Here is a 14,509-nt window from a genome sequence, read left to right as displayed (position 1 = left end):
TTTGTATGGAGGCGTTACTGCTCGCTACCTGCTCATAACACTGCTCGATAGCAGTCCTTAGTGAGCAGGTAGCGTGTAACATTCTATGTAAGCTCAATGAAAGCTCAAGCGTTACTTAGCGAGTGCTCGAACCATAGTATAACGCTGTGGGTTCTGTATTCGGATGTAAACAAAAACACACACACTTTTTTAACATTTCGATGCACATTGTCCAGTACAACGATAAAATGTATTTTATTTAACTATTATTCAATACTTACATGCCCCAATACACGTTTTACACGTTTATATACGATTTCAACCATCACTTTGGATGGTATCAACGGATGCTGACGGCGTTGTTGTCTCTGCGTCAGGCACATGTATTGTTGCCGCTTCTAATGCTCGGGTCGTTTTTTCGTTAGCAGTAGCACAACGATTAAACGCACTAATTGTACCACTTGCATAGCGATACAAATAAAGTAAAACACATAATACACCGTACAACACACTTCTTAACAACACTTGCACATAAAAACCACTTGTCGATGCGGTGATCCAATGTCCTGTTTGCAGTGGAAAAATAAAAATGAAAGATTAGAATGCTTTCAAATATGACATTATTTTATAATACTTTCCTTTCCATGCTATTTTGTGGTGTATGGCAACGTTGGTTTGCTTGAAGATACACAACGACCGGTGTGTTGGTCCAGTTGAGAATGTGCCGATCACGATCACAGCCGGCTTTAGTGATTGTTGTAGAAACTGTAACAAAGATCAATATCATTAAATCTGCATTATTTTTACAATTCATTGTGATTTTATGAAAAAGTAAAATGAAAAAGTAAAGTAAAAGTGAAAAAGTAAAACATTTCATCTTACCGGCGTCGTATTTCGTCGGCATACACACACACAGCTGCTCGATCATACTCGGACGAATGTTGCCAAATTTCGGGATGAAATGATGTTTTTCCTGTGGAATAATGTGTTCAAACATTAAAAGATAGTTTATTTACTGAAATATGCACAGAACACTTACTGTTGAAGAACGTAAACATTACAGAACGTAAACATTGGGGTGACGGGACGACTCATGATAACGAGTAGTGGTTACACGCGCGAGTCGGAAAGTTGAAAAGCGTAGGCGGCGCAATTCGCTATAAAAAGGGCTGGGCTGGCGCCGTAGGGCCTTTTTCGACGGAAATTTTCTGTAGCGTGAACAACCACTAGAAGTGAGTAATATTTTGGCGTGGGTTAATAAAACGCAAAGCACCACTTATAATATTAACACTTTTCACACACGACCTAAAAAAGACTCACAACACAATCCGAACGCTACATTCCAAAATATTATTCGAACTTTTCCGTGCTAATTAAAAGAGACTAACCGAGTGAAAGTGAGTGCAGTGAAATGTTTGGAGCTAATGGTGATAACCAGGAGACGGGAGCCGACTCGATGGCGGGACGCGTAGAAGTCCAAGCCAACCAAGCAGCGCCATGGAGTGAGCCAGGCCCCTCGACTGCGGAAGGGTCACATCGGGCATTGACCCCAAGGGTCATTGACCAGCGAGATGAGCGTCATTTGCGGTCACCGCTGCCCGGTCCTTCGAGGATATCTTTCGTGTCGCTTTATGATACGCAGGACACGCCTGATCAGCGTGGGAGTGTTGGCTCGGCGGCGGGACGCGCTAGCGTTCACGCTGATCAAGCAATGCCAAGGAGCCCCATCACGCCTGTTATGTCAGAGGTAACGCAACACGGTATAAGCAGCGCGAACAGTCGCCGGGTTGAATCACAAACACGCACACTACCGAACGAAAATACCGCGGAACGCAATTTCACTAACGGTCATCGGGATGAGCCGCCGCATCAGGCGCCATCGGGCGAGCACCAAGCGTACTTAGCTGCGATACCGATGGAGTCGGCCATTGCAATCGAACAAGGTTCGATTTCCCGAAATGCCGAATTGGTTCGGAAAAGGATTGAGGTTGAAAGAAGGCAGATTGAGTTGAGGAAGATGGAGATTGAGTTGATTGAGCTCGAAGAGGCTGAAATGATGGCACTAGGTGGCAGCATGCGGGACAGTGTTCAGCGGCCTAAAGCCGAGCAGTGGGTAACGGCAACGGATCGCTTCGGTATGGCTTCATCGTTCAGAGGGGTACCTGAGACACCCCAATTCGCGAGTACAGCCCACGTACCACCGCCGTATGATTTTCAGGGTTACTCACGATTCCCAGACTACTACACTTGGAGGAGAAGTCACGATAGCGCGTATCGTAGGGCATCGGTTATCCCGCCGGTGGACCACACCATACCACCACAGCATCGTACGCGATCGTATAGGGCTCCTACCCAGTACGCTAATGCTAGCAACCTGTCGGAAGTACAGTGGTCGGCCCGACTGAGTGGAAACGTGACTGAGTTACCAACGTTCAGTGGTGAATCGCGAGAATGGCCCATGTTCATCCGCATGTTCGAGAAGTCGACGGAAGTGTACGGGTTTACCGACGAGGAGAATCTGCTACGGCTGCAACGAGTCCTGAAAGGAGAAGCAATGGAGTCAGTTGGTCATTTGCTACTGCTTCCAAATAGTTTGAAGGATGTCCTTGAAATGTTAGAAGCGCAGTACGGGCGACCGGACCAAATAATAGAGGCCACGATCGAAAAGATTCGGAAGATGCCCGTGCCAAAGCCAGACTGCCTACGTTCTCTGGCTAAGTTCGGGTTTGCAGTGAGAAACCTCTGTGCTACGATCGAATCGCTGAGGTTGCCGGAGTACGCCTATAACGTTGCGCTTCTCAGGGAGCTTGTGAGTAGGCTTCCGTCCGAACCTGCACGTGAATGGGCGCGACACAAGAGGCAATTCGGGTGTGGTAGTGTTACCGATTTTGGCAGATGGATCAGCGAAGTGGCACGAGACGCGATAGATGTCAGTGTGGAGCCACTGCGCCGTGTTACGAACGAGCGTAAGGAAGAACCCGGCAAGCGTGAGCAGAATTCTCAGCAACCGCATCTGCCTGTTCGGGCTGACCGATCAGGAAATCATCCCCCTCGAACAACATACTGGAACGTGCACACGTCTCGGTGTTCGGAGTCTCTACCGGTTGCTGCGGCCACCACCAATACAGCGTCACCACAATGTCAACTGTGTAAAGGTACGTGCAGCTCACTTTCGCAATGTAAACGGTTTCTGCACTTTTCAGTAGCAGCTCGAAGGAGCCACGTGAAGGAAAAAGGTCTGTGCAAGAAGTGTCTCGGCAGACATAGGACCGGCTGCTCGATTGTAACAGCGTGCGGCGTAAACGGATGCAACGGAATGCATCACGTCCTGTTGCACATCGCAGCGCCAGATGAAGAACGCGCTCCAGAGGTTGGTTTGTGCCACACGCATTCAGGAACCGTAGATCGCGCTCTTTTAAAATACGTGCCGATCAAGGCGTATGGACCGCGCGGTGAGGTCGAAACATTTGCCTTTATGGACGATGGTTCCTCTTCGACGTTCATCGATAGCTCCTTGGTAGAGGAACTGGGGCTAACGGGCACACCTGTGCCGCTTTGTATCCAGTGGACCGGCGGAGTGACGCGCCAAGAGAACTGTTCCGTGCGCCTTAACCTCGAAGTATCTGGAAGAAACGGGAGCCGTAAGTACGACCTGATCAACGCGAGAACGGTAAAAATTTTGGGGTTACCTACGCAAACGGTGGCGGTTTCTCAGTTGGCTGACCAGTATTCGCACCTGAGAGGGCTGCCGATCGCCTCTTACAGCAACGTTCAGCCTCGTATTCTCATTGGTGTCGACAATTGTCGAGTGACCAGACCATTGAAGACGGCTGAGAGGAGCGAACACGAGCCAGTCGCCTCGAAAACGCGTTTGGGATGGATTATTTACGGCCCGTGTCCGATAGCGGAGAACGTGCCCGGAGCAGTGTATAATAGTTTCCACGTGTGCCTGTGCGACGGAGTGAGTGCGGAGCTGTTGAACACCGAGGTGAAGAAGATGTTCTCCCTGGACACCATTGCTGTTGAAAAACCAACCAGCGTGTGGCGCTCGAAAGAGGACGACAAGGCGATGGCGATTCTAGAAAAGGAAACGGTGTTGGTTAGTGATCAATATGAATCGGGACTGCTGTGGAAAGCGGAAAATATTCGACTGCCCTGTAGTAAAGCGATGGCTTTGAGACGATACCACTGTCTGAAACGGCGTATGCAGAAGGATCCAGTACTGGATGCAGCGGTACGAGACACGATACGGAATTATGAGAAGAAAGGTTACATCCGTCGCTTGACGGAAGCTGAAGCGGCTGAACGACATCCCCGAGACTGGTACCTGCCAGTGTTTCCTGTAACGAATCCAAATAAGCCAGGTAAGATTCGTTTAGTGTTCGATGCTGCCGCTACCGTTAACGGTATCAGCCTTAATAACAATCTTCTCACCGGACCGGATCTTACGGCTAACCTGTTGGAAGTGCTGTTCAAATTCCGGGAGTTTAGCGTGGCTGTGGTCGGAGACATCCGCGAGATGTTTCATCAAGTGTTGATAAAGCCGGCCGATCAGCGAAGCCAGATGATATTCTGGGAAGGAGATACTGCCAGTGACGAACCCGTAACGTATGCTGTTGCAGTGATGACCTTCGGAGCCGCCTGTTCACCGAGCACCGCGCAGTACGTGAAGAAACACAACGCAGAGCGGTTCGAGTCGGAGTATCCACGAGCGGTGGAGTGTATCAGAAACGAACACTACGTCGACGATATGCTGTTCAGTGTCGAAACGGAACAGGAAGCGATTTCTCTGGCGGAACAGGTGCGATACATACATTCTCGGGGTGGATTCGAGATACGTAACTGGATTTCCAATTCGTCACGAGTCATGGAACGTGTGCAGACCATCACTGAAACGGAAAAGAGTTTCAACATGGGTAACGAGTTCAGTGCGGAAAAGGTGCTTGGTATGTGGTGGGACACCCTTACGGATACCTTTTCGTTTCGGCTGTCCAAGAAGTACGATCAGGGCATCCTGTCTGGAGGACAACTTCCAACGAAGCGAGTGGTGTTGCGGACGCTAATGAGCATTTACGATCCGATGGGACTGGTGGGACAGTTCCTTATGTTCCTGAAAATGTTGCTGCAGGAAATTTGGAGAAGTGGTTATGATTGGGATCGTGAAATCGACGGCCACATTGCGGAAAAGTGGTTTACCTGGCTGAAAGTATTGGCGAAAATTCCGCAAGTGACGATCCCTAGATGTTACCGTCGTGTCACCTCTACCAGCGCTAAGATCGAGCTACATATTTTTTGTGATGCGAGCGAGCACGGCATGGCTGCCGTGGCTTACTTCAGGTTCGAGGAGGGCGGTGTCATCGAATGTGCTCTCGTTGCGTCAAAGACCCGTGTTGCGCCACTAAATTTTTTATCAATTCCCAGACTCGAGTTGCAAGCAGCAGTACTAGGCGCGCGACTGAGCAAGGCGATCATCCGATCACACCGTCTGGAGATTCATCGCACCACGTATTGGACGGACTCAAAAAACGTTGTCAGCTGGCTAAATTCCGATCACCGACGCTATCATCAATTTGTCGCCTTTCGGATCGGAGAGTTGCTTGAGACGACAGACGTGCAACAATGGCGATGGCTACCGACGAAGTACAATGTAGCGGATGATGGAACCAAGTGGGTGAAAACCCCCGATCTGTCACCCGGCAGCCGTTGGTTTCGAGGTCCTTCTTTCCTGTGGGAACCTGAGTGCGAGTGGCCCGCGGCGGTGGAACCTGTTCACGACACAACTGAAGAGCTTCGGGTAAGCGCGTGCCACCATCAAACTGTCGACAAGGGTGTCGAAGCAGGTGGGTTCATCCAGTTTGAGCGATTCAGCAAGTGGAGAAGGCTTTTATGAGCCGTTGCACATGCTATCCGCTTCATTTCTAACGTCCAGAACAGCATCCGTGGAACAACGAAACAACTGGGACCCCTGACGCAACCAGAACTGGCCGAAGCAGAACTGATTGTGTTCAGATCGATCCAGCAGGAGAGCTACCCCGAAGAGATCCGATGCCTCCGACAAGACGAAAGGAAACACCCGTGGCAGACAGGCATCAAGAAAGAGAGTCCACTGTTTAAGCTATCACCCGTCCTTGACGATAGCGGCGTAATAGTGATGGGTGGTAGATTGGCTGAGTGCAGCGCAGTGAGTCCGGAGATGCGCCGTCCCATAATCCTTCCCCCCAGCCATCGTGGTACCACATTACTAATCACAGACGCTCACGAACGTTTCAGGCACTGTAATCATATGACGGTGATTAGTGAACTTCGGCGAAGATACTGGATCCCTTGCCTGTTGAGGGCGTACCGGCAACTGCGCAAAGCATGTCCTACCTGCCGAAATCGCGAAGCAACACCCAACCCGCCGATGATGAGCCACCTACCCGACCCCAGATTGTCCTTGGGACAGCGACCGTTCACCTATACCGGGGTGGATTACTTTGGGCCTCTCCTTGTCGCGGTAGGACGACGCGTCGAAAAAAGATGGGGTGTCATCTTCACGTGCCTCACCGTTCGAGCGGTGCACCTAGAGGTAGCGCACACCCTTAGTACCGGATCGTGTATCGCTGCTGTTCGCCGATTCATCGCCCGGCGCGGCGTTCCCCGCGAGATCATCAGCGATTGCGGGACGAACTTCGTGGGAACAGCACGAGAGCTACGGGACGCGATTGCCGGTGTGGACCACGAGGCGCTCATGACAGAGTTCTGCAGTCCGGAACTGAAGTGGACGTTCAATCCACCGGGAGCACCACACTTCGGAGGCTGCTGGGAGCGTTTGGTGCGATCGGTGAAGAAGGTGCTTGGACATCTTAACCTTCCCCGCCGACCGACTAACGAGGTGCTCGAGACTGCGCTGGCTGAGATCGAGCTGATCCTAAACTCCCGGCCTCTTACGTACGTTCCGGTAGATGACGCAACGCAGCAGCCTCTTACGCCAAACCAGATCCTGCTTGGAACAGCAGACGGAAGCAAGCCACCTGTGGCTTACAGCAGCGGCAGCGATGCGGTCAACTCGTCCTGGAAAGCAGCACAGCATATTGCGGATCTGTTCTGGAAAGCGTGGGTACGAGATTATTTGCCGGTGCTTGGGAAACGAACGAAATGGTTCGAAGCGGCGGAACCGTTAGGAGTAGGAGATCTCGTTCTAATAGTGGATGAGAACTTACCGCGCAACTGCTGGCCTAAGGGTTTGATCGAGGAAGCGATAAAAGGAAAGGACGGCCAGGTGAGACAGGCAGTAGTAAGGACCGCTAAAGGTATATATAAAAGACCTGCTACAAAAATCGCAAAGCTAGAAACAACTCGTGGTGATCGGATTTAGGATAAAAGGGACACGTGGAACAAAAACGTCAGGAGATAAGGCAATGTTTACAGTGCAGGAGTGAGATAGCCTCACTGCGGAAGGGAATGTTGAAGAACGTAAACATTACAGAACGTAAACATTGGGGTGACGGGACGACTCATGATAACGAGTAGTGGTTACACGCGCGAGTCGGAAAGTTGAAAAGCGTAGGCGGCGCAATTCGCTATAAAAAGGGCTGGGCTGGCGCCGTAGGGCCTTTTTCGACGGAAATTTTCTGTAGCGTGAACAACCACTAGAAGTGAGTAATATTTTGGCGTAGGTTAATAAAACGCAAAGCACCACTTATAATATTAACACTTTTCACACACGACCTAAAAAAGACTCACAACACAATCCGAACGCTACACTTACCTTTTCCCGAGTTTTCACATAAAATTCTACGATTATTCTGCACACAATCTTTACGGGCGGTTGTCCGTGTTTGTTTACGTTTCTGACTTGACAGATATGCGAGCTGTCATGTGACGAAGTCAAATACATTCAAACCTCGCCAATTGCAAGTCTGCTTTTTCAATTGCCCAAGTAGCCTTAAGAAACTCTATTTGATTATTAACAGTATTTTAAGGCCGTTAAAAATCAAATAGAGTTTCTTAAGGGAATATGACATTTGCTTGCGTTACAGTGTAACGTTTGGAAGCGTTACACATATTTTTTTCCTTGCTGTATTGTAACGATACAGGCAGCAATCAACAAATGCAATTAATGTTTTAATTAATTAATGTTAAAATAAAACAAATATATTTCCAATTATAAAAAAAAAACAAATATTAATACAATTTTTCATCATAAATGTATAGTTGTTTTACTGTTGTTTATTCTTCTTTGATTCGTGGTGAACTACATTATCATAAAAATCACCATGACATAAATCAGATTATGACATATTTTCAACTTTCTTTGGTAATAAAACAACTATTTTACTCAACGCATGCGATGCTATGCTAAAAAAAGGTTAAATACGATGTTTAACCTCATATACTCGTATAGTTTATGTAGAGTGAAGCGTATGTTGATATCATACTGTACATGATAAATGCTTATTGAGGTTATGTGTTGTTTCGTCAAGCTCAACGCGTCTCGTGTGACAGGGTTTTTAATAATAATATTTTAGTTTTGCCATGGTGCCTGTGTATGTTTCTCAATTGGTTTAGGAATCGTTTCAAGATTTTTGAACATTCCCAATATGATTTGCATCATTTGTTTCAAAAATTGTTCGATAATTTCAATTAATTGGGGAAACAATTTAAAATAAAGTGAGAGCAAGCAATAAATCATCACAAGAATAAAAAAGGATATCGAGCAAAACACGACTAGAAACCCTGCAATGCACTCTCCGATCGCGTGTCATGTCATAATGCGTAATACACTCGCGCGTCTTTTCATTTCATGTTAATACACTCTCAGTGAACAAGCCGTCTTTAACATTAAGTCCGAAAACCAAGAATTGTTTAATATCTTGGTTATTTCTTTCTAATGCATGTGTTGTGAATCTTTTTTTTCTCTGTTGTAAATCTGTGTTTATCAAAACATGTTATCAAAACGTATAAAAAAAAGTGGCCAGTTGTATAGAGCTCGCGACCGGGTAGAACGAGTAAGACGCATTAATGGTGACCAATACAATCAACTACTGCATACAACTACAGCTAGACCATCTGAAGGTATCGAATATGGAATTTCTTAAAATGGTGGACTGTGATGCATTATGAATGATGATTCTTTTTCGTGACAGGTTTATGGCATTAATGCAAGTATTTTTGTTTCAGATAAAGTTCATAAAGTGTACGTGCGTGTTGCTGATCGATCTGTTTACGACAATACCCTTACATATGATAATGTGTCCGACGCTATTTGTGAAAGTACTGGAAGTAAACATGACAGCAATATTTCAGAATCTAATACTTCTTCGAATAACAATGATGATATGTTCAGTGATGTAGAAAGCATGTCTGATGATGAAACAGGATTGGATAAACATTCTGATGACGATGCAATGTTGGATGAGCCTGATTTTGATAAAATGGACACGAGTGATTGTTTGAAATATTGGGCATTGAGCACCAAACAAACCCATTATTCAATGAATATGCTGTTAAAAATATTGAGGAAAAAAATGAACATGTGCCTACCAAAGGATGCTAGAACTTTCCTGAAAACAAATAGAAATGGACCAGAAATATCAAAAATTGGAGATGGTCTGTTTTGGTATCGCGGTGTTAAAGAGGGCCTCACCAAGCATTTGCGGTAAGATGCATATTGTTAAAACATTTTCCAATGATTCATCAGTTTCAGTCTCTTTCAGTTTTGTTAAGGTGCCAAGCACTCTTTCGCTGAACATCTTTATAGATGGACTACCACTAAGTAAAAGCAGTCCAACGCAGTTCTGGCCTATATTGGCAAATATTTATGAAATGCCTCAACTATCGCCATTTACTATAGCAATTTATGCCGGAAGATCAAAGCCAAATGATCTGGATAAATATCTGAAGCAATTAGTGTCAGAATTAAATACCCTTATTGATGGAGGAACAATTATTAACCAGACAAAAATAGCAATTCGAGTGCGAGCCGTCATAGCAGATACTCCTGCTAGATCGTTTATCAAAGGTAGTGTAGCAAAATAATTTTAAACTATTCAATTGTTAAGTTACTAATTTTATCGTTTCGACAATTCAGGTGTAGCGAATTTTAATTCTGCCGATGGATGTCTCAAATGCACATGCGAAGCAGAATTTAATGAGGATGGTAGGTGCATGGTTTATAAAGGAGTTAACGCCCCTCCAAGAACTGATAAAGGTTTTAGAGGTGAAGAATATGGAAACCATCACAAATGTAGGTCACCATTCATTGATTTGAAAAAATTTGACATTGTTAAAGGCATACCAGTAGCAGATATTCTTCACTTAATACATTATGGTATGATGCGCCGTTTTGTTTTAGGATGGAGGGATGGAAAATTAGGATTGAAAACCAAGTGGTCAGCCCAACTTGCGGAAGAAATATCTTCTTTGCTAGTCAAAATTCGACTTCCAGTAGAAATACATAGGTCATTTCGAGGAGTTGATATGGCGCGTTTTTGGAAAGCAACGGAGTATGGAAGTTTCCTCAATTACGCCAGCATTGTAATTTTGAAAGATCGAATGTCTGAAATGTATTTCGAACATTTCAAACTGTTTTTTTGTGCAATTACATTGATGTCGTCAAAAGCATACATAAATAATTGGAAAATGGCAGGAGAAATGCTAAATAGATTTGTAATCGATTTCGAAGCTCTTTACGGGGAAAGATATTTAACAAGTAATATTCACAATTTGCAACATATATGCGAGGAGGTTTTGAAGTTTGGTCCGTTGTATTCCTTTTCTACATATCCGTTTGAAAATCATCTTCAGATATTAAAAGCTTTAATGAGGTCAGGTTACAATGAAATTCAACAAGTTTTCAAAAGGTTATCAGAGTTAGAGGAGTTTCATATACCAACTTCGTTTGCTTCGAAAAAAGTGTCTAAGCCAAGCATATTTGTGCAGAAGAATGGAAAGATAGTTTTAAAATTACTAGATTACATATTACGTAACGATGAATGCAACTCATGGTTTTTAACCAAAGAAAATTGTATTGCAAAATTTTCAAACGCAGCACAAGTTGGAAATTCGATTCAAGTATGCGGAAGAATGCTCAACAACAAGTCCGATTTTTTCAGATCACCATTTCCATCAAGTGTTTTAAATATTTACAAGGGATTCTCAAATGATTTATCGTTGAATGATATCCAGTTGAGTGTGAGTGACATAAAATGCAAGCTTGTTGCAGTAAATTTTGATCTACTTTCGGAAACAGTTTTTATTCCATTAATTCATTCTCTTAGCATTTCTTAACTTCAAAAACTCTCATTCTTTGAATATATCATAATTGATTCTTTAAGTTCTTTGAAAAATCACTGCCAGAAATAAACATAAGTTCGATTAAGTGTAAGAGTTGTTTAGTATGTTGCGTTAATCAGTATGAACGCAGTATGCAGTATAGAGGGAATTCAAGCAATATTAACGGTTTTTTTTTTAATTTTTTTCAGTCTGCCTCTTATGGTTGGTAGGTTTACGCACTCCTTGAATATTCAATCGTTGTTTTACTTGCTTCAATTTTCGTTGAAAAAATTTTGATAGCATATTTTCGCTAACCTTATGAAATTTAGTGCTTCCAATAGTCTGAAACAAATTCATCAAATTTCTCAACAGTCTAATTTCAAACTTAGTGCAACCTTTCCCTATACCTGTCCAACTACATTCTACCAATAGTGTTTTTTCGAAAATTAAATCAAGGGCTTCCAGCATCCTATTTTCCGCATCCGTATCTATGATTTTAGATTTCAGCCAATCCAACACCTGTTGAAAATAATCTGTTTCTCCTAATCTTTCATCGCACTGCATTAGATCTTTCTTATTAGTTAGACGATTGAATTCAAATTCTAATATATTACTTCCGTTTACTTCCACAGCTTGGGCTGTTGTGTTAAGCAGCATTTCATCTTGGCGTTCTATTATGCTCATCTTTTTCAAAATTTTTTGTTGCCCTTTTTGAAGATCTTCATATGCTTCTTTCTGGAACTTTACTAATGCTTCGAAACATGGACAATGAGAACATTTCGAATTTTCTTCAGGAACATTTTAATTTTCTAGGTGATCGTTTAAGTATTCCTCATGAAAATTAGATGTGTCGAGATCGTAGTTTACAGTTTCCATAGCATCGTTTTCTAAAACGCGCTGTGCGAATATTTGCTCATAATTTCCAATTGTTATATGCTGTGTTGTGCCTTGTTCCATATAATCGGTTGATGATTCGTCAGACATTTCAGCTAAAATTTTCGTCCCAGTCTCGTAAGACGAAATGTTTGATCTTTTTACACAGCATTCTTGTCTGGTCCATCCACTTTCAGGAACACTGTTAGCATTTCGCACCAGTTTGGATGCCAATTTTCCGGGAATATTGGGCCATAACAAGTAATATTTTCCACTACTAGTTCCCTGCACCCATCCATCAGGCACAAGACATAATTCTTCATATCCCTTAGGGCCTAAGGTCTCCACAATGGAAAATCCCATTGTTATGATCCTTTAATAGTGAAAAATGAACAATTACTTTAAAACTAAATTATATGTCTTACTTTAAATATTACCTTACACAGGACACTAGGTTATCAGCTGACCAAGAGCAAATTTAAGCACAATACCTGCAGAATTGCAAAATACGCAGTGCATGTGGTATTCAGCCTCATACAATTGAAAAATAAAAAACTTGCTCCTCTGACTTATTGTTTTATTCTGTGAGAACAATGCATGCAATGTACCAAATTTTCCACGAATTCTTTATACTCGAACGATTCAGTTCGAGGGCAAAAAAGGAAGCTCGAGGAGGTTGTGGGTATGAGAAGCAGGCAATAAAGTAATGGAGCAGGATAGGCATATATTCCATCCTTTTCGTAGTTTCGTTAAATTTGATCATTTTCGTTAAAAAATGCCGACGCCATTTTGAATTTTAACGAAAAAATGAACGAAAATCGACGAAGAAAAGATGACGTTACGCAGTAATTTAAGCCCTGGAATTACTGCTGTATGGAAAGCTAAAAGTAATACTTTTAGGCATACTTTTAACGGTTTATTAACAGGATTGTGCTACTTGGGTGAATACAAAAAATCCGAGTTGTTCACATAAATATGAGAAAAAGTCAGTTAATCCACATTGTATAAAATAACAAACATGACAAAATACGCAGACATTAGTCTTGTTACAAAATGTCTTTCTAATAAACAAAATCTATTTTTTTTTTGTAGACATATGATATAAATGCAATTAGCGAGTTCTAATTGTATCATATACAGTCTGTTCCCGAGTTACACGGTTCTCGACTTACGTGGATTCGGAGATACGCGGTTTTCGAAGTTAGACAGATTAAATGTCAAATCAGTACAATTTGCTTCAAGTTCGGTATAAATTGCATTTTTGCTAACAAATTGAAACCGCTTAAAAGCCAGAAATATTAGAATTTTCTGCACGAATCATATCAAATAAATGATAAAGTGTATAAAAGTATGAATTTAAATCAAAAACTGCGAGTAGTAAATAGTATTTTAGTCAAAAAACATGAAATTCGACTTACGCGGATATTCGAGTTACGCGGATTCGTCGGGAACGCAGAAACCGCGTAACTCGGGAACAGACTGTATATTGCTATTTTCAAAGCGGTTTAAATTAAAACACACATCAGTGTTTTTTTTTAAATAATGAGAAAGATAATTATAAACTTATTTTACAATTTATGATTAAAATGTATTTTATTACATTTATGTACAACGATAACCTAACTAGTAAGCATGTTCATGCACGTGTGTAATTGTTTGATATTTTTTTGTGTGATCCCATTATGAATGTTGTTAAGTTGTTAAGACAATGAACTCTGTTCCTTTTTCAATTCTTCAAGATAAGCTTTTTTTTAATAGAAACATGAAAGTATATATATAGATATATATTTATTTTGATATACAGATATATATATATATATATATATATATATATATATATATATATATATATATATATATATATATATATATATATATATATATACATTTATTAATATGGTATATTATATTATATTATATATAATATGTTATATAAAAGTTGTTAACATAATTATTTTTATATCATTATACCGATGGCGGAAACCTTTAATTTTTTCATAAAATTTTAGTACAAGTTTCTGTTAATTTTGTTTTAAAATATGTGATCTGAATCGTTATGAAATATCCATCACTCATCTTTTCCAAATTCAGTTAGACCATCTCACTTTGATTTGAATTCTAAGTCAGAATGTATGGGGTGCGCGGTACGGGTAAGAAGAACATAGGGGCGGGGGTACAAATAAACGCATCACAACACCAAAGTCTGGGTGAGACGGTGATGGTGTGAAACGCTTCTTGCTTCAAGCTCTTGCGGTAACAGCGTTAAAGGCAACAACAACAACAGAGAATAACGCATCGCGTAGAAACAAACACACCGTTCGTGGGTATGTCAGGGGGGGAAACAACGGGAAAAGCTGAATTCTCACTCAGCGATGCCGCTTGGAGAGTGTGCGCACTGTGC

General features: G+C 42.5%; 1 protein-coding gene and 1 long non-coding RNA gene across 3 annotated transcripts; one reads left to right on the top strand and one right to left on the bottom strand.

The window, feature by feature from the left end:
• Positions 1-613: 613 nt before the first annotated feature.
• Positions 614-7,829, bottom strand: LOC133393252 (uncharacterized). Its single transcript, XR_009766056.1, has 3 exons — positions 7,730-7,829; positions 862-952; positions 614-744 (listed from the first exon to the last, which is right to left on the bottom strand). It is a non-coding gene; the product is annotated as an uncharacterized LOC133393252 (long non-coding RNA).
• Positions 7,830-8,523: 694 nt separating this feature from the next.
• Positions 8,524-12,676, top strand: LOC133393251 (uncharacterized). 2 transcript variants are annotated; one of them, XM_061657225.1, is made up of 4 exons: positions 8,524-9,036; positions 9,108-9,619; positions 9,678-9,982; positions 10,052-12,676. In XM_061657225.1, exons 1-4 carry the CDS (start codon positions 8,983-8,985, stop codon positions 11,248-11,250), a joined length of 2,070 nt encoding a protein of 689 aa, XP_061513209.1. In that variant the 5' UTR covers positions 8,524-8,982; the 3' UTR covers positions 11,251-12,676. The 2 variants fall into 2 exon arrangements, with proteins under 2 accessions (XP_061513209.1, XP_061513208.1); XM_061657224.1 differs by having other exon boundaries at positions 8,528-9,036; positions 9,142-9,619.
• The last annotated feature ends 1,833 nt before the right edge of the window (positions 12,677-14,509 follow it).

Source organism: Anopheles gambiae, chromosome 3, assembly GCF_943734735.2.
Source record: "Anopheles gambiae chromosome 3, idAnoGambNW_F1_1, whole genome shotgun sequence".
NCBI lineage: Eukaryota > Metazoa > Arthropoda > Insecta > Diptera > Culicidae > Anopheles > Anopheles gambiae.
Note: the sequence above shows the minus strand (reverse complement) of the source record. Positions and strands in the feature narration are given on the sequence as shown.